Source organism: Leiobunum rupestre, chromosome 2 (assembly GCF_980474605.1).
Source record: "Leiobunum rupestre chromosome 2, qqLeiRupe1.1.hap1, whole genome shotgun sequence".
NCBI lineage: Eukaryota > Metazoa > Arthropoda > Arachnida > Opiliones > Sclerosomatidae > Leiobunum > Leiobunum rupestre.
In genome coordinates this window covers 92,708,428-92,729,943 of record NC_143385.1, presented here as the reverse complement: position 1 = coordinate 92,729,943, position 21,516 = coordinate 92,708,428, and the positions used below count along the sequence as shown (strand labels likewise).

Genomic DNA, 21,516 nt, shown 5'->3' with positions numbered 1-21,516 from the left:
GTTTGCATATAGTATTTAATGTGTTAATAAAAAAAACCCACAAACCTCCGTTTCATTTTCATATGAATTAATTTATAATTTTTACGTAAATAAATATTTATTGATTACGTAAGTGTTTTACATCATATTTTGAAATTTCTAATAGATCAGTTGTCTATTCTTTGTAATGTCCCTTTATTTCCGTTCAGAAGAACTTTATCTCCTAGAAAAAAAATTAATTGTTTTACTTTGGCATTCAATGATTTCAATCTCAAAGTGACACTGCTCTCAGATTATATATAAAACTGTTTTTCTTAGATAATGGACGCGTTGCTCTTAAACACCTCAACAGTCGTAAGAGATTAATTAATATAAATTGAATTAACTATTAATAAAATTAGTTCTTAATTAATCTAGAAGAATTACCATCGATGTAAATGCCACTTTTTTGTATTTTTCTGTCGGCTGCTTTTAATAGAGATGATGCTTACCTGTTTTGAACTGAATTGTAGCTCCATGAACACCGACAACGCATGGAAGGCCGTATTCCCTCGCCACCACCGCTCCTAATTTAAAAATAATTATATCTAAAATTAGAAATCCCGAGATTTGTAAAGCTTGCTAAGCACTCAGTTATCGTTCTTGTTAAGATTTACAAATACAAAAACAGGGATTTGTGCAGTAGTAAGTAAAATTTGCTTGTGTCAGTTATCTCAATTTTCAATCTAAGGCTGGTGATTTAATTCTTCTTGTTGAAGATAAAAAGCGTTATCGGCTTTTCTCGTTTAGTTTTTTTTAATAGGTTAAAAATGTTTATTGTAAATAAGATATATTTTTAATCACTAATCTTATCTTACTATTTTTTAACCTTATGTGTATATATATTCGCTTACAGCGTTTATTATTACCGTCACTCCTAATATGTCGTTCATCTTGTAAAGTACTCATTCTTAATAAACGTTTGTTTTTTTAAATCACTACGTTATGATTTTTCACTAGTTTCATTAGTTAGTTGGTGTAGTGTAGCTTTGCTGATTAACATTGGATTTAAAACTCCAATAGGTTATGGGCCCAGCACGCTCCCACTGCGCCACTACTATGCTGATGATCTAGTCTGCTGTATCCCGGTTTCAGTTACCATCACCGTAATCCGTATCCTGTCAACAGTTCCCGAAAGCCACCATGGATAGCCTACTTCGCCAAGACGTCGAGAAGCTATCAGGTCCGGAGAATTGGAGGAGTTGGAAAAGACAAATAGTCCACATCCTCACCGTTCGAGACGTATACGAGATTCTTACTGGCGAATGGATTGAACCTACGGAACCGGTACCTGGAGCAACAGCAGCAGAGAAGTCCGAATACACTTTAAACAAGAAGAAGTACCGAGTGGCGTTCAGCACGGTCCGTGGTATCCTCTGGTCAACCTTATCCAAGAAGGTCCAAAACATGTTTACCAATTGCGAGACACCAAAGGAAATGTGGGACAAGCTGCTCGAAATCTTCGAGCAGAAGTCTTCAAATCGTCTTCGAAAGCTTCTGGCGCAGCTCATGCGAACTACGAAGTCACCGGACGTCGACATGGCCACCCACATTGCCCAGATGTGTTTTCTCTGGACAGATATCTTGTCAACGGCACAGACAGAGAAGAACGTGACATTCGACGACTGCATCCTGATTGCCTGCATCTTCGAGTCTCTACCTCAGGATGAGTATCGATAATTCGGTATGCTCTGGGACACGCTGCCAACCGAAAAACAGACGATCGCAGAGTTGGAACGTTTATTGATTGGCCGTGCAACTCGAGAAGGTGACTCGTTCAGAGATTCATCTGGTCTGATGGCGAAACGCAATGCCAGAGGTCATCGCAGTCACTCATCAAACGAGACGAAAGGCATGGGACGTAAGCCAAAATGCACCAATTGCCGAAAGTTTGATCACATAGCAGAAGACTGCCGAGGACAAAGGAAAACTCCTAGAAGGACGAGCGTTGACGAAAGTAATCGCACCAGCATTGGGGGCCTGATCGCAGCAAACGGTCTCGTTGCTTGCTCATCGTCTGAAGCAGCATGGTACTTTGACTCTGGTGCTACACAGCATATTACGAACGACGCCACAAAGTTCCTAAACTTCCGCAACTTCGCTACTCCAGCGACTCTTCATATTGGAAACAAGACGCAGATGACAGCGGATGGTGAAGGAGACATAAGGATTCAGTTCCGGATCGGAAAGAAACTCTATCAAGAGGTAGTCCACAATGTCTGGCACGTCCATGACTTTGCCTGCAATGTTTTCTCGCTAAAAAGCGCAATGAAGAGAAACAAGAATCTGGAGTTCAAGGTCACAGCAAATTCTTGCGGTCTCTATGAAGTTGTCGGAGGCAAAAGGAACCTTTGTGTTCCTGGCAAGGTCGAGAGCTTGTATCGTCTGGATATCAAAGTCATGCAGCCATCATGCTCCGCTCACATCGCAGCAGATCCGAGAAATGACCGGAAAGCAGATCTCCAAGTCTGGCATGAACGCATGGGTCATCAGGATAAACGGCATGTAGCAGCGACGTTACGGAGACTCGGATACGAAGTTCTAAACCAGACGTCTGACAAGCTCTGTGAAGGGTGCATCTACGGCAAGATGACTAGGCACAGTTTCGGCACTCGTTTGGAGAAGGCTACGAAACCAGGTGAAAGGATCCATTCAGATCTCTGGGGACCATCACCAACACCGTCCATGAAAGGGAAGAAATACTACCTCCTATTCAAAGACGAGTATTCCAGTGTTCGAGCCGTATATTTCCTAACGAAGAAATCCGAAGTCGTCAATTGTTTCAAAGATTTCCTTGCCTTTTGCCGAACCCGCAATCACACAGTACAAGAGCTGGTCACGGATAATGGGACTGAATATGTCAATGAAGAGTTCCGTCAATGGACGTCTCAAGAAGGGCTACATCACCGCAAGTCCATGCCATACACGCCTGAACAGAACGGGGTCGCTGAACGAGAAAATCGTACGATTATGGAGTCTGTAAGGGCCATCATGCATTCCAGATCGGACTTACCACCGAAACTCTGGGCTGAAGCGGTGAACACAGCCGTCTATGTCCTGAACCGAACAGCACCTACATGCATTGCTGGGAAGACGCCGTTTGAATTGTGGACAGGGAAGACAAACCCATCGATCCAGCATCTGCATGTCTTTGGCACTGAGTGCTTTGTCCACATACCAAAAGAGAAGCGAAAGAAGCTGTCTCGGAAGGCGTATAAAGGTTTCCTGGTTGGCTATGAAGACAAAGCAGACGGTTATCGAGTTTATGTTCCAGAGCTGGACGACGTACTAAGATCTCGAGATGTCAAATTCAATCCCGAGACGTGCGTTCCTGATTCCTGGATTCCTGTCTCTGAGGAGTTGTCCAGCCAGGGCGAGCAATTGACCGACGATTTCGTTTGCGAAAACCGGCCAACCAGAGCCACCAACTCATCAAAAGACGGACCAACCAGAGCCACTAATGCACCATCGGGCATGCCAACCAGAGCTGCCGACTACTCAAACGACGAGAGAACCAAATCCGTCGAAGCGTCGGAAGACGTGGCTACCGGACATAATGAGGCAACAGTGTCTCTTCCTGACCATGTCCAGGACAATCAACCTGAGAAGAGCGGTCCAGTCCTTAGAGATCGTTCAACACTAAGGAAAGTCCAACCATGTCAGAGCTGCCAGCTAGCAAATAAAGCATTCCTCATCTGCGACATGTTACCACAAACGGCACGAGAAGCACGTTCAAGCAACGAATCCGCCGAGTGGGAGAAAGCGATGGTAGATGAACTTTCGGCAATGAAAAGACACGACGTCTACGAAATGGTTGATCCTCCACCTGGTCGCAAGATAATCGGAAATCGTTGGGTCTTTCTTTCGTACAAAGAATGATGAAGATGGGACGATCGTCAAGCACAAAGCCCGGCTTGTCGCAAAAGGTTTTACGCAACGAGAGGGAATCGACTTCAATGAGACTTTCGCTCCAGTTGCCCGATTCGAGACACTACGAATCTTTCTCAACCTAGTTGCCCAGAAAAATCTCAACCTCAGGCAATTCGACGTAAAGACCGCATTCCTTCATGGGAAGCTATCCGAAGAAATTTATCTGCGTCAACCTGAAGGTTTCGACAATAGTAGTGGACAAGTCTGGAAGTTAAAGAAAAGTCTTTACGGTCTTAAACAGTCTCCACGATGTTGGAATGAACGAATTGACAAATCGCTTCAGAACCATGGCTTCAAGAGTGCTGATGGAGATCACTGTCTATATATTTACTCAACCAATGACGTTTTCTTTGTCTTGATCCTCTACGTCGATGATGGATTGGTTGCCGGCAGTACCACCAAAGCAGTTGATGACTTTCTTCACGACTTCAGCGATGAATTCGAAATCATAACCGGAAAAGCGTCAACGTATCTTGGACTTAAAATCGATCAGTTAAGCGACGGCTCCATATTCTTACACCAAAGCGCCTACATCGAGAAGGTTCTTGAAAGGTTCAACATGCAAGACTGTAAACCAGTGAGCACTCCTATCGGCAGTCCAGACACGACCAACCAAAGTCAGGAGAGTTTCGAGTCAACGACCATATATGCCTCGGCCATTGGAAGTCTCAGATACGCAGCGACAGGAACACGACCTGATATAGAGTACGCTGTTAATCGAGCGTCACAAGCTATGGCCAACCCCACAGTCGCCGACTGGAACTGGGTGAAAAGGATCTTTCGATATCTTAGAGGGACCTCTACACTTGGTCTCCTATTCAAGTCCGAGAATTCCATGACAACCATCCCCTACAGCGACGCTGATTACGGTGGTTGTGAGAAAACAAGACGTTCAACGTCTGGGATCGTATGCCTAATTGGCTCAACTCCAGTTACTTGGGCGAGCAGAAAGCAACAATCTGTTGCTTTGTCAACCACGGAGGCTGAACTGGTAGCTGCCACTGAAGCGGCGAAAGATGTCGTCTGGATTGAACGAATCAAATCTTTCCTGGGTCTCAACGTAGACGATGATGTACCCGTACTCCGAGTCGACAATGCAGGGGCCATTAAACTCATCAGAAATCCTGAGTTTCATCGCCGAACGAAACATATCAGTATTCGCCAGTACTACATTCGTGAACTGGTCGAAGAGGGCGTCATCGACGTTATGTATGTCCCGAGTGAAGAACAGCTGGCCGACATTTTCACTAAGCCACTACCTAAAGAAATCTTCACCCGCCACCGTCAGAATCTCAGTTTACGGCAGTACGAGAAAGTCGTCAACGAGGGCGAGTGTTGAAGATAAAAAGCGTTATCGGCTTTTCTCGTTTAGTTTTTTTTAATAGGTTAAAAATGTTTATTGTAAATAAGATATATTTTTAATCACTAATCTTATCTTACTATTTTTTAACCTTATGTCTATATATATTCGCTTACAGCGTTTATTATTACCGTCACTCCTAATATGTCGTTCATCTTGTAAAGTACTCATTCTTAATAAACGTTTGTTTTTTTAAATCACTACGTTATGATTTCTCACTAGTTTCATTAGTTAGTTGGTGTAGTGTAGCTTTGCTGATTAACATTGGATTTAAAACTCCAATACTTCTTCATTCTAGAACCATATCGAAGGTGGTGCCAAGGGTATTAGCCTAGCTGATTATTATTATTATTATTATTATTATTATTTACTAAATTTAATAGCCTAAAACGAGATTAAAAGACAGTTCTTATTTCTTTTTAATAACACTGCCATAACAACCATATAATATTCTTAATTCTAACAGTTAAAACTAATTTGCGGTCATACAGCTCTTGCTCAATGAAATTTATATAAATTCATGTAAATTCATGTAAGTAAAATTTGTGCTAGAAAAAGTATAAATATACAACCTTATTTCGGTTAAACAAGTTGAAAAACTATCAGTGTGGAAAGCCTCATTTAGTCAGAAACATTCCGAGATTTAGGTAGTGATAAAAAATTTTAATTTTAATAAGGGGCATTTTTAAGTTGTTCCTCGGCTCCGTTTTGTTATGTTAAATAAAAAACACTAATTTATTTAAGTTTCATCTACGATAGGGGCGATATTTTACGGGACATTTTGGATGTAATATGGAAAACATCCTAAAGGTTTTTGTTGGAGCCAACACTTGCTTTAAATCCGGCATTCTTTGACACCCTATATAAACCTTCATTGCATTAAAGTTTCGAGATGTCCAAAGGTTCTTACCGTGTGAAACTAAACCACCCAACTCCGTGGCAACACCTCCAAGCATTGGGAAGAAAGGACTCCAGCCGATGTCAGTACTGTAAGCGATCAGAATCTCACCTTTCTGGAAATTATCGTAAAAAATTTATATATTAAGAATGTAATCGGCAATTTTGGTGGTATGAGATACTAAATGTCAACGTAATAATATTTATTTTGCAAATAAACTTGGCTGGCAAACACTGAGGCAAAGCCTATACGTGGTGTTTACCAAGACAATACAAACATATAAAAATAAAATTAGAAAATACTACAAAAAATATCAAGAAAAAAATAAATAACAAGTTAAGAATTTTGAGAGAGCCAAAGTGATGTCGGAAATCCAAAAGGTTTTTGATTTTCATGTTAATTAAAAAATTTTAGGCAAAATTATTAAATTTTGAAACTGACTTTCGCCGACCAGATTTTCAAGTTTATTTCAAGATTTTTATATTATTTTCTTTTGTTAGAGCTAACTGGAGTTTAATGACTTTAAAGGCAGGGTGATGAATTGGTTAGCACTTTCGCCTCTCAGGAAGAGGATCCCAAGGCGTGATCCAAGCTTTTGGCACTGGGTGAAAAACTCTAAACAACTATTTCCGCGTTTAGTTTGCAAGATATAAAATTGGTTTTCCTCTTTCCCTAAAAAAAGGCAGATTTTTTTAATCTGTATTAGGGCTAGCCACAACGATATTCATTGAAATAATTAATCGATCGGCACCATTATCTCAAAATTAGAAAGATATTCCCATTATCAATATAAGAATTAATGTTAAGATTAATGTTTAATATGGATTTCGCCCCATCTTTGCATTTTAGAAGTTTTTCAGAGCTTTTTTCGCCAATTTCAACGCATTTTCGAGGTCTCACAACATGCTAACGGAACCAGGGCGAAAAAGAAATTACCGTTTTAAAATTTGTAGTGTTTGCATTTAAATTTTATCTCTTTCGTCAACACCCCTACTTTACTTGAAAGGTTTTAAAATCTCACCTCGTAGGAATGGCGATTTTCATGCTTGTAACTTTTGTTTTCGCTGTCATTAAATTATTTGCGCCAAAACATACTTATTCAGAACTTTACTTTGAACATTTTGGAAAAAAAAATAACCAATCGGGGTGACTGCATTACATGAACTAGCCCGTTTTGAGCAAAATATGTCGTTTCTGTTTTTGTCGCGTGTCCGCTTGCATTTGAAAAATATTTTTGCCAATTGGGTTTTCAGTAAGTATGTTGGGACTAGTTACGATGTCAATAGGTAAGATTTCACTAGTTACGATGTCAGTAAGTGGGATTTTTATATACACCCACCATGATTATAGAGAAAGGGGTTGGGGGCGGCAATTTATTGTGCAAGTTCTTCCCCTTTCAATACACATGCTTCTCTTTTTGACCTAGACAGATCTTTTATTCCAAAGATTTATCTTATGTTTACTTTTAATGTATCTATGTAGATACGGTATTTAATTACATTACATTACATGTATGCATCGCCAAATATTATTATTAATATAATATAATCTAATGTAATCTAATGTAATATAATAAAATATAATATAATATAATATAATATAATAATATACAATATTATATAATATAATATAATAATATACAATATTATATAATATAATATAATATAATATAATGTAATATAATATAAAATAATAAAAAAATTGTATTTTTAACAGGAATATATTTGAAAACATACTGGCTTTAAAAATATGCAAATTAACTGAAGTGACTATAAAAAAATTCCTTAAGTTTCTGCTTAAATATATTTGGCCGATCAGCATAAACGGAATTTTTGCTTCAGTCCAATTCGACCGAGATCCCATTCAGCCGACGGCGATTTTGGGTTCGTCCCATTCAACCGAAAAATGCCCAAATGTGGTAAGTTCTATACTTCTGCACCGAGATAGTGCAGGACATGTTAAATCAAAATTTATTTTTGGGGTGTACTAAGGCGTAATACCACAAAATAAAGTTTTAGTTGTAGTAGATTACATGACGCAGAAATACGATGGTAGACTATACTTATGTAAACATATCTTATTCTTATAAGGATTTTGGATCTATATTATAGCAGTTTATTTCCAATCCCCCATTATAGTAGATCAAGCGGAAAAAAAGGGGTTTTTTGGCGGGAAATAATTAAGTTTATTTTAGGGGAAAACGAGTGACTTATAGGAGGAAGACTTTAAAAGTGAGGGATTTTTAGCGAATAATTATCGATTGACGTCACATTTTTGAAAGCACGAGGCTAGTTTCTAAACTTTACCCTATACTATGTCTTTAGTGTTAAGTTGACTTATAGAACATGCAATGTTTTCTAAGTAATGGCGCCTAATGGCGATGCGCATTCGCTTCGCTCGAGTGCGGGACCGGTACCCCTCAGCCCCTTTCCTTATACCCAAGTGGACCGTCTATAACTCGACCTAGAGGACAGTACCTAGCCTAACGCACCTAGTTTCGTCCAACCCAATATTAAACCAACCTAACATAACATCTTTTGTTTATAATATCTTATCGTATCTCGGTTCGATTTTAGAAAGATGCCCGAAAAGAATCTATAATTTACCCGAACCTAAGTAAAATAGGAATTAATATAGTGCACCAGGCCAGGAAGGTGTTCTGCAATTTAGTAAAAAGTATTCCATAGTGAAACGGATATGCTAATTACTTTAAATCAAAGGCTGAGAGACGCTGCAAAACTTCGTGGAAATGTTTTTATATACATAACAAATCAAATCAAGCCAAGAACGATAAGGTACTGTAATAAAAAGCTAATTTTTAAGCCAAAAACCTAGGAAACCTACTCTATCTCCAGATAGTCCTCTATTTAGGACTTAAATATAAAAAATGCTAAAAAAAAACAGCACGTGCTCAAAACACGGAAAACGAAAATAAATGAGGCTCATAAAATAGTAATGATTAATATTTAATTAAAACTCTTCCCGAGATCTACTACACCAACACTTTCTCTTTTTGGTTTTCAATTAGTATGGACCAAAATGTAAGTTTGATTTCAAAGTGTCCTGATTTATCTTGGGGGCATATCTGTAGAACAGTCCCAATCAAAAAATATTCGGTGGAATGGGAAGGCTATTTATCGATTGAATGGGACCTTTCTATTTTCTAGCCCATTGGGCCGGAAAAATGAAATTATTCGGTCGAATGGGAATTCGGTTGAATGGGAAAACACCGTATTTTTGATGATAATTAATAATGACAAACTTAAACGTTGAGAACCAGTTAACGCTAAGTTTTGCCATTTTGATCGTTCTATCAGTATCACAAAGTTGGCTTATAGTAATAAAAAATTATCTTTCTCCCTCCTAAACGTCACTGACAAAATGGAAACCTGGTCTTAAATTTGAGGAATTTTTCTGGTTATATTTCAAAAAAATACTAACCTGAATTGAAGACGCTTCTTGAACATTTGTAGCAACTCTTGCAAACCCTTCGACTACTCCGGTGCTCACTGGTGTTCCTAAAATATCGATGAAAGAAGTCTATAATTATTTATTTATGAACACCACTAATAATAATTTCTCTTAATATTTGCTTAAAAACCATTTATCATTTCTATTTCGTACTGATATTATTATCTTCTTACATTAGAACGAAATGGTTCACATGTGTTGCCCCTCTACCAAACATTGTATTAAAATGTCGACACCAGCTTGGCAATAAAAAAACCGCGTTGAATAACTTATACATTTGACTCTCACGTGGATTTTATGGTAACTGCAAATTGTCTGGGGCTAATGATTTTTGGAAAACTATCTCATAACCTCTCATGAAATCACTTAAAGTTTGACCCATTTATGATTATGACAAGTTCAATTGATTTTAGTAGATATTTCAAAAGATCATACTGAGAAAACATGCCGATTTTGATGAAGAGTTAGGTTGTGAAACGAATCTAGATTAGCGATGATAAATAAAAAAAATGTAAATTCTATGACGTGTATATATCCCTGAAAAAGGAGAAAGAGTTCCTCCGAAACTTTCAATTTTAAATTAAATTTATTTTCTAAATTTAAAGCAATTTTTGAGACCCATTGTAATTCAAACGGTGATTTAGATTTACAATCGAATGCAGGATTAAAGTTTTAACTATTAAAAATTTAAAATATTTCAAATGTAACTGCGTTTTATTATTAAATTGTTTTTGTATTGGGTTGAATATTTTTTATAACAAACCTTTCATTATCAGTGATCCCTCTGGTGTTATTCTTTGACCGTAGTTAATCTATATAAAAAAATATATAAATGATATTAATATTTGCGGTAACATTGAAATGCAAACGATAATTTTTAAGAAAAAAATATTTAAGTCGATACTATTTTTTGGGATACGAATTTCATGCCACACTCCGCTACAACTCCCCAGAGAGAACATTTTTAATATATCCGTAGACATTTTTGTTTTACATTTCTCATTCGATTTTGAAATTTCTTATATATCGATATACTACTACGGTAATGGGCCAACTGCGCAGTTTTCATTTGCGCAGTATCCCATTTCCGCCGTTTTCCATTAACGCGTTTTTATTTTGCAAATTTTTCATATGCGCAGTTTTCCACTTGCGCAGATAGTTTCATTTGCACGGTTTAGCATTTGCGTGGTTTTCCACTTGCGCAGGTTTTTCATTTGCGCGGTTTTCCAATTGCGCAGATATTTTCAATTTCCGCGGTTTCTCAATTCCGCGGTGTCTCCCGACTTAAATATTCTATATTAAGCCTTTTTACCTTGAAAGAGGTCTTATTCTGGCAGATTATTTTAAACATAACTTTGTTTACCATTCAACTGCACTGCTGGTGTATTTTTAATTACGGGTCGCGCTGTAAATATCAATAATTTTTAAGTTTTTCTTAGTTGAAATATCGTTTGTTGAATTATTCTGTTGGGAATATATCTTCAGTCAAGAAGCGAACCCTAGCTTGTCAGAATTTATGCAATGATAAACATGTCTGCAACGCTAACGGAATTTTTTTAGCTCTAGCTATGAAAACCTTATCTTTGTTTGCTTAAGAACACAGGTTTAGGAAAGATTATTTTTTACTAGTTTTAGTTTACTTTGCCGTAGGTTCAGCTTATTAAGAATTTTTTGTTTTAAAATATAACAATCTAAGCGAATGCCTGCCGCATATATTGCTCAGTGCCTGCCAAAAAAATTAAATTTTATCAAAATATTTTTACTTAAATTTAGTGGCTGCCACAAAAAAAAACACATTTTCCAAAATATTGCAATTTAACTTTAGTGCCTGCCACAAAAAAATGTCACCTTTTCCAAAATACTGCAATTTAACTTTAGTGCCTGCCACAAAAAATACACCTTTTAATTGCATTGCGTGTTTCTTAGGGGTCAAAAAGGTTATTTAAGCGGTATAAGTGCTTGGTTAGGTTAGGTAAGAATAATTTTGGTTGGGTTAATATCGGGTTGGACAATTCCTGAAGCGTATGGCTTGGTACTGTCCTCTACGTGCGCGGCGCCGTCAGGCGCCAATACTTAGAATACGTATACTTGAAACTAAAGACATAGTACAGGATATATTAAAGGCTGGAGAACAAGCTATATAGTATAGGCTAGAGTACAGGCTATATAGTCGAGGCCATAGTTCTGGCACTAGTTAGTGTACAGTTATTAAACTACGATCTTAACCTTAAGGCTGAGAAGCTACGTGTCGCTGTTTGACTGGCGATATATTTTCAAGCGACTAATTCAACAAATGATATTTCGACTAATTCAACAAATGATATTTCGACTAATTCAACAAATGATATTTCGACTAATTCAACAAATGATATTTCGACTAATTCAACAAATGATATTTCGACTAATTCAACAAATGATATTTCGACTAATTCAACAAATGATATTTCGACTAATTCAACAAATGATATTTCAACTAAGCCTAATATGACAATTTTTGGTATTCACAGCGTGACCGGACATCAAACATAGACCAGCAGTGTAGCTGGATGGTAAACAAGGTAATGTTAAAAATTATCTGCCAGAAATAACCCTTTTGTCAAGGAAAAAAGGCTTAATAATGATATTTAGGTCATGAAAATCATCGTAGATGGGAAATCCGCACAAATGAGAAATCCGCGGTAACGGGAAAATCGTGCTAACGGAAAACTGCGCAAACCGGAAAACTGCGCAAACCGGAATATCGTGCTAACGTAAAACTGCGCAAACGGCAAAAACCGTGCAAATTACCAACCGCGCAAATGGTTATTTTGCGCAATTGACAAACTGCGCAAATGGAAATTCCGCAACTGGGAAACTCGCAAATGGAAAAGTGCGTAAACGGAAACTGCGCAAATGAAAACTGCGCAATTTAACCCAAACTACTACTACTACTACTACTACTAATATGTGCGTGAAATGATGAATTGAAAGGTTAATAATAATAATAATAATAATAATCAGCTAGGCTTATACCCAAGGAACCACCTTAGGCCTAAGGCATCAAGCGACATTTGAAGCCATTAATTCAGGTGGTCGGGTTACAATGCGTAGGAGGGTGGTGGCAAGCCCTGCATACCACGCGAGCCAACAGCTCCCTACACTAACTACGGTAATATAGTTTTGCTTATGTTTGAAATATTTCCAAATATTTTTAAATATTTTAACCATTGTTCAAAATAATAACGGTTGTTTGTTAACTTTTTAATTTGTAATACTCTAGAAAATTTTTTATATGGAATAACCCCTAGTTTGAAAATCATATTAGGTAAGAATAAGTTTATCTTTATAAAACCAAATCGATTTGGTTTAGTTTTTAACTCATTTAAAAAAGTGTAAAAACATAATAGGTCTCACCGGAACTGGATATCCTTGGTTTATTTCGGGAAATTTTATTTTGTCCAAGACTGGAAATAATGCCCGTCTTCTTATAGCTCTAAAATCACATTTATCATTAAATAAAGGTTTAAAGATTTAAGTTAATCATTTTTAAAATTGCAAACTGGCTAACAGAAAAAGCTTTTAATATTCGGCATTTCTTAGCTAGTTTAAAAAAAATACAATTGATATAGATTGTTCATCGCGTAAATAATGTTTTTTATTTGTAAATTTAAAAAAAATTGTTCAACTCGTGTATCAACTAACTTATACTTAACAAACGGGTCGGTAGTCTCCATAGCAAGGTCCAGGAAGGTGACTAGCGTTATTATTATCCCGAAGCAACTTAGGGCTGATTTCACCCCATAGTAAATCCTCAGCCACTCATAGTAGCGAGACCGGTGATATACCATTGGAAAAGCCCCCCCCCCCACACACACACAAATGACAACATAATTAAAATAATGGTAATAATGGGAAGTTGTCAAAGATAGACCGAATGTCCATAAAAATGTTTTATCTTCTTCTACCTTCATCTTGCAGACTGCTGTAGAGCAAAAACAACTTATCCGATTTGCATGACAATAATTTCTTGGTGTCTACCTTTATCTTGGATTTTCATTGCGGCGTTCAAAAAGAAAAGTCTCAGTACTTAATTGTCGATCAATTCATAGTGAACCTCATTAGCCCCACCACGATATTTTATCAAAACGTTTAACAATAAAATATTTTCTTGTTGTGGGTGTCAGTAAACAATAAAAGTCCCGTTTCTTTGCTTTTTTACATAATAAACATGACCTCAAATATGCTAGACCTTGCGCGGACTGTTTTGTTAATGAGTTGAGAGTTCAATTTTATTTGTTTAAGAACTTAGATAAAATGGAACTTACAACTCATAAAAAACCAGCCGCGCAAGGTCTAACATATTTTATGTCCAGTGGCGTTATATGTCGCCTTTTTAACAACGTATATGGACAGACCCATACAGAACATGCCTATATATCTTATTGGACCACGCATACAAGCGGAAAAATTAGGACCTTGCACATACATGTACACTCTGTTAAATAAGTCTTCGGCCGTTGGGATTTTGACACTTATTTGCGGTTATCTCAAAAGCCATGAATGATAGCAAGTTTAAACCAATTTTATTATTAATATTTCACTAATATCTTACATACCTATATCTTGATTCACGTGTAGCATTTCCATATCCGCCGGAAACGCCAAATATCGTTTTTGACAACTTTTTTAATAATGATGTTACGCCCCTGCATTTTTGGATTCACAAGGGATGATTCATATTTAGAAAGTGTCATTGTTATCCGGCTACGTCGAACGGCTGCTAAGATATGGCATATTGAATATTCGTGTCTCATTCGGAAAATTCTAAAATGCCTAATGAATCAATATTATTAATCCGGCATATAACCACAGCGTTCCAACATCTCGTTAAATCAATATATATGTGCTTATTGTGTTACCCGCAATGAAACGACGAAAGTTGTTTTTTTCCTCAACAATAAGATATTATTTCTCGGTCGCCTCGAGCATTTTAGAATTTTCCGAATGAGACCCGAATGTTCGATAGTCCATATCTTAGCAGCCGTTGGACGTAGCCGGATAACAATGACACTTTCTAAATATGAATCGTCCCTTGTGAATCCAAAAATTCAGGTTTCAGGGGCGTAACATCATTATTAAAAAGTTGTCAAAAACGATATTTGGCGTTTCCGGCGGATATGGAAATGCTACTCGTGAAAGATATTAGTAAATTATTAAAAATAAAATTGGTTTCAACTTGCTATCATTCATGGCTTTTGAGATAACCGCAAAAAAGTGTCAAAATCCCAACGGCCGAAGACTTATTTAACAGAGTGTACAGTAATTTGATTTCACGGCGTTCATTGGCTGAAGCATTAAGACGCAATGATTGGGCGGACGGCACATTTTTTGTTTCAATGCGGAGGACCGGATTAATTTTAACCTTCATGTTTTTGGATTGATTGTTTTGTTTTGATGCACATTAAAACGCTATTCAACTTAATTTTAATAGAAAAAATGTTTAAGAACAACGGTAATAGAAAGGTAGGGTCCACGAAAACGGGTATGAGAAACCTTTGAAAATAGCTTTGTCTTGTAAAATCTACCTGTCTATTAAGTGTTTTGTCTGTATCATGAAAATATTAGTCCATACTATTAGCCTGGACCCTACCTGTCTTTAACTAAACAGGTATTATAATTATAAACAATTTAAACCAAATACAATCTAACAGCGTAAATAAGTTTACTCAAATAATCGAATAAATTGAAATATTGTTAATACAGCGCTTCCAACCGATTCTCATATAACAGTAGCGTTATCTGAACCAAAGATATATTATAGATTGTTCTGATATCCGATTACCTGCATTAACGCTCAGATATTATCAGATCAGTTGATACTGTTCAAAATGGAAACCAAACAGTTTAAGCCCAAATCGTGTCTGAATTCATTTTAAACTGACACATAGAAGGTGAGCAGATTTAAAATGCAACAAAGTTTTTGATACATCCACCGATTAATTCTGAGAATTTATTTTTATTATTACACATTAATTAATACAATTAGGAGTTTATTTTTAATCTGCGTATTGTTCTATACCAGAGTAACTGAGAAAAATCATATCATATCGGGCAGGAACAATACGCAGAGGTATTCCTTGAGTAAAAAGCAGGGTTTAAAAAAACCCGGTTTTATTGCGTTTTTTGTTTTTTTGGGGTTTTTTTTACCTAAAATGATACCCTTAATCGATGATTTACTTCATTTTTATTTTTTATTTTCAATTTAACACTACTTATTTATCGTCCTTATTCTTATATTTCGTAGACGTAAAGTATCGTCTGCTCCATGTTCTGCTAAATATTTATTGAAAGTTGCAGAAGTTTAAAACTTACTGTTTAGTTGACACTGTTAACTTGCTACTGTTAGATTAGTGTTCACCAAAACACTGGTAATGTATTTTGTGTAAATACGTTTTATTAAAAAGCAATATTTTAGTATTATTATAGAATTTAAAGAATTAAAGTTTAATTCTTTAAACTCTTTAATATAGTTTAATAAAGTTTATTTATTAAACTATAAATTTAAACTTCGTCCTTTTTGAAACTTTTTAAGGTGGGATTTTTAAGTGGGCTTTATTGTGGTTTTTTTAAGGTGGGTCCAAAACAAAATTCCCGTGGGTTTTTTAAATTCGAACCCTGTTAAAAAGAAACTTCTAATCACCTTTCTTAAGATTATCTATAATAAACGTATATGTCAGAAAACGGTTCAACAAATGAATCTGGTGATATTAATTATTGCAGATCAGATCAGATCAATTACTTGGTACAAAGTATCTGATACAGTTTGAAATTAGATTGCTGGTGAAAGGGAATATAAAAGTTAACCTGATCTGACAAGATAATAACTTGAATAACCTGATATAACGAACAAAGTTAAAATTATCAATATTTTAAGAAAATCGAGGAACTTGTTATACTTTTGAACCAATGACGGAGATCTGGTTAATATGAGCTCGTCCAGTTCTGGGCATGTCAGGAAGAAAACCAATTCACTCTCTGGAAGCCTTCCTTCTTTAACCATAACTTCTCCAAGTTTATTGAACGCCTTTCGCATTTTATCCATAGTTTTTATCAAAAGTGACTAAAAGAAAGTTTAGTCTTAACAATACTTCAATAAAATATTATACGAAACTATCTTGATAAAGTTTTTCTTTTATTAAAATTGATAATAAACGTAAGTAAATTTTGGAACGGGATTAAATTAAATCATACTTTAATTAAATGTTTTCCAAAATTAAGCTAAAAGCGGCTCTTTAACATAAAATACGTTATTATAAAATAATTTGGAATTTTAATTTTCTTTCACCGTGTCCGAAATGGTAAATAAGAATATTTAGTTAAAAATTGTAAAAAACCTTTCAAAAGATTTTTAAAGACCGAGACCAGAGCGAATTTCCACCCCTCTTATTCAGTACTTAATTTTTTGACGAGTGACAACTGATTGACATCTCTGACAACTTAAGTAACAGCTCTGACAGCTTGAGTGACCGCCTGGATAATTCCATGTATTGTAGCTTACCTCTTTTTTTGATGCTCATTGTATATATTCTATTCAAAAACAGTCAGAGCCGTCGGTCAAGCTGTCGACGCTGTCACTCAATTTTGCGGGGGTCAAAATTCGCACACGAGAAAATGGAATCTCTGTTCTCGGCCTTTAAACATTGATAACATTTTAAAATGTATTTTTTTAACTGATTGATGTAAGATTAAAATAAATTTCAGGCAAATTATTTTAGATAATGTATTATTTACTATTGACAATCATATTCACTGCTTTTTGAATTTATACCAAAACTGAATTTACCGAATTGAAGCTACATACCTTTGAGCGTTCTCTCATTCCAACACCTTTTCGACATAATGGAATTATGATACAAGCCAATAACCTGCCGGTGACATGAAAGAAAAGGTTAAATTTAAAATTTACCGTAAAAACCCAAAATCTTTTGGTATATTTTCTATTAGGCTCTAACTACAATATATTTACAGCTATTTAGTGTATGGAATCGTAGAAATTGAAGCACTGCTAAGATAAATACCAAGATTCTCTAAACCAGTGTATGTAAAACAATGTAAATAATAATTACAACATTTAATCAATATAAAATTTCAATAAGGACAACTAAAATAGCTTCACGATTAAACAGCTGCTATATTAGTTAAGAGTGCTGATATTATTATCCATCTAAGTCCAAAATGAGCATTGTAAAATTGTGACACTTACTTATTCTTCCAGTTTAGTTTAACAGTTAAATTCTGAATCGTTTCTTTTATAGAAATTGGCCTCTTCTTAACAGATGATTTGGAATCTGTTTTCACCATGTTCTGAAAATTGAGAAATTATAAGAATAATAATTTTTCAAGAATATATGTTTATTCTGAAATTGAGTAAAATTAATTTAATGGTAGGAAAATTTAAACATTGGGAAAAAACATTTGTAATAATGAATTTTTGGAAATTTCATTACCTGAAGGATTTTGACCAAAGACACAGGATCGTCACCCCATGTTTTACTGTACACATCAAACTATTCAAAACATAATTAACTGTTATTATTAATTATCAATATCTCATATATGGCCGTCAAATTTGTTTATATAGTTATTCTTTTTAAGTAAGTAAATTTTAAAATATAACATAACTTTTAACAATTTACTTGAGCTAAATTAAGTATTTTGCAACCCATCAGCAATTGCAACAGTTATTATCACTATCGCCGATCGTTTTACCTCTTTGTAGCATCTGTGCCCGTGGGATTTGATGAAGTGTTTAAAAGCAACACCAGCTTCAGAACTAGTTGTGTTTAACCACTTGTAAGCGTCCTAAGAAAAAGAAACAATTTTACATCAATGTTGGAAAAATTATAAAACATCGCCTTAAACTCTATCTTTCAAAATAAATATCCAACTGATGACGATTTAGACTTGGAAGTGAAAACAGTGGTGCCGGAAGTTTCTTAAGTGGTGTATTTGAATATAAAATATTGAATATATAGCAACATCAAATCCGTTTTTGATATTATGACAGCCATGGAAACCAACTTCTACTTTCTCGAAAGGCACTCTCACTATTTTCATAGATCAAGGGGCTGTCAAAAAATTACATGATACAAAAAATATTTCTTTGACATCATCTTTAGAATAACGATTGAAAATACCCCTAAAATCTAAATAACGTAACAAATAGTTAACTTCTCTGACATATAATAGCAACATAAACCTTAAAACCATTAAGTTTCTTTCAAAATTTGACCCATTTACTTATTGATTATATCTAGAAAACGAATCATACTATTATAAATTAAAGAAAAGGTATTAAAATGCTAAGATTCGTATCGTTATAGAGTTAAAATATCTGAGGTCAACTTTAAGTGACCCTTTCCAATCCAAGCATGACAGTAAGTAAAGGATGAACCGCCTTTTGTAATTTGTGAACAGCGCGTTTGACTTATATAACTTATAAAGGAAGTAATATTTAAAAGACATACCTCCGTCTTCAAATCTTTAAAAGACGACGCATTGGTGCATTTTGATATTGTTGTAGATAATGTCTTTAAATAGGGGAAATATATTTTAAAATATCGTATTCATTTTACAAAACAATATACGATATCTACTGACTTCCAAAGCGTTAGGCACATCAACACTTTCGACTTCGTAACAGGAAGAGAGTACATAAGCGAAATCCTGGAAAACCTTTAGTCCCCAACCTTACATAAATTTAAGTAAATGAAGTATTATTAAGGCCGCTTTGCTAACTTAATTAAAGACAATAAAAGTCGCTAGTTCACTCGGGACTAAGGTGATGTTTTGGGTATTAGTTCAATTAGGAAATTAAAAAAATTAAATAATATAAACTGAGAAAAATAAAAACCTTTGTTTGCTTTCTGAAGAATTGACAAAAGAACGGCATTGAATAAAGAAGAGGACACCGAACAGTCCATATGAACGTTCACAGCCTATTTAAAACAAATCATATGTTTTATTAACATTTTTCCTAAGAGTTCTTTTTCTTCTTCAATAAAAACTTGTTGAGGTTCACTGTAATTGTAAGTGCTGGGAGCTGATGGCTCGCGTGGCATAAAGGGCTTGCATTTACCGTCGTACCTAATTTAACGCAGCCACCTAAATTATAAAGCAATACAAGTAGCTAGATGTCTTGGATATTAGCCTAGCGGATAATTATAAACAAAAATCATTTATCCTTTGAAATGAAATGAGATTTTACACAAGGTAATATTTTATTGAAGAACATTTCTTCAATCAACAATAATAATAAATATAATAAGACTTACCGGAGCTGCTTCGAGTATTTGCAGCCAAATTTCCCTCAAAATTTCAGCTGAATTACGGCATGAATCGAGTTGACATTCAAAATCCCAAAAATCGTCTCTCACTTTCTTTAGTCTACTATTTCCGAAGATCATATCCTTTAACGGAAATGACAAGCTTAGTACTTCTATTTTAAAATCTAAATTCTTAAAGTACTTTCCAAGTCTTTAAGTACAAGTGGAAGAAGGTAACAAACCGGGCTAGAGTTAGATTTAATAATCAAAAAAGATTAAAACCACCAAATTGAGTGTTAATAGAAACAAATGAATAAAATTTCTAACCATTATTTATTATATCGATAAAAATCACCGTTTGTTCTAATGAAAATGTGTTGTGAATTTTTAAGCTGATTATGTTTTCATACATTGGTACACATAAACAGGGTAAGACTCCAACGTAATAAATAAAATAAGTACCACCCTGATATAAAACTTTGAATTTATTAGTAGTTGTTGGCAACAACTAATTATGGTTTGATATAATTTAAATTTATACATTTTTTTCTGACGCATCATTGTATACTAGTTTTATTCTAAAATATTCACGTCGTTAGCACTGTAACAAGCGGCTATTGAATCAAGAGTCACAAGTAACAAATAATCTTGAAAATTTCCAAAAATAGCATATTTAGCAGGAAAAATAGGACGTTTGCAGTGGGATGAGAAATGGTGACTTTCTCTAACAACTAATACTAAATCACTCATTGAAGTGTCAAACGATTAATAAAGATATTCCGACGCTAACCATAAAGCAAACATGTAAATGAAATTTGATCAGTGTAATGTTAGTATCGGGGCCAGCCTTTTTAGATTTTCTCGTACAGCCAGGCTGCAATTAAGCCTCTTAATCATTTTAGTATCACTTCGAAGTTCGTTTTTACCTGATCTCCTTAATTCTGGGCACCCATAATAGCTAGGGTTCAACACTATTGGGTGCTTGGCAGAGCCGTATCTAGGGGTGCTGAAGCCATTGGCAAATTAAAAATTTGGCGCCCTATCAGTGGCGTCGCAAAAGGGGCAGAATTTCAACCCCCGATGACCAGTAGCCTGGGCCTACTTGAAATTTTGATAGGGGCCTCCAATTGTCGTCTTAAGGGGCCTTTAAAATTTAATATATGGGCCTCCAAATTATTTAATTTTGGAAAATTCTGCAATTTGTTTGCGAAATAATTTATTTATATATTAATTTTTCAATATTCAATGCGAGTGATTCGCTTAACGACACTGCTGTTTTTATTCCTTTCAAAGGTACGAGTAACTTTTCTTTGATATTAGTTTATTTTTTAGTTTTAATTTTTCGCGAGCGCTACTTTAACTAAATCGTATCTTTAATTTTATCTTTACAAATTAATGGTTCTTTAACTTACTTTACTTACAAATTGTTAGTGTACCTACGTACATTCATTTTCGTAAAGTTGTAAGTTCTGATGTAAGGGATGTACATGCGAAGTAACAAAGGACGGCTGTAAATTTATAGACTGGAATTCAGT

At 35.3% G+C, this 21,516-nt stretch overlaps 1 protein-coding gene across 1 annotated transcript; it reads right to left on the bottom strand.

Annotated features, from left to right (window-relative positions):
* Positions 1-114: 114 nt before the first annotated feature.
* LOC149960358 (uncharacterized) lies at positions 115-20,125 on the bottom strand. Its single transcript, XM_090166666.1, has 15 exons — positions 19,991-20,125; positions 19,570-19,654; positions 19,317-19,405; positions 19,184-19,246; positions 18,426-18,518; positions 18,164-18,223; positions 17,920-18,020; positions 17,518-17,581; positions 16,613-16,776; positions 13,071-13,149; positions 10,441-10,489; positions 9,648-9,724; positions 6,219-6,321; positions 471-545; positions 115-202 (listed from the first exon to the last, which is right to left on the bottom strand). Exons 1-15 carry the CDS (start codon positions 20,120-20,122, stop codon positions 147-149), a joined length of 1,290 nt encoding a protein of 429 aa, XP_090022792.1. The 5' UTR covers positions 20,123-20,125; the 3' UTR covers positions 115-146.
* Between the last annotated feature and the right edge of the window lie 1,391 nt (positions 20,126-21,516).

Bases quoted from the DNA above. Each gene is read 5' to 3' on its own strand.
- LOC149960358 (XM_090166666.1), bottom strand. From the start codon at position 20,122: ATGATCTTCGGAAATAGTAGACTAAAGAAAGTGAGAGACGATTTTTGG. The intron at 19,247-19,316 runs GTCAGTAGATAT...CCCTATTTAAAG, and splicing joins ATGTGCCTAACGCTTTGGAA to ACATTATCTACAACAATATC. The intron at 16,777-17,517 runs GTATGTAGCTTC...ACTTTCTTTTAG, and splicing joins GAATGAGAGAACGCTCAAAG to TCACTTTTGATAAAAACTAT.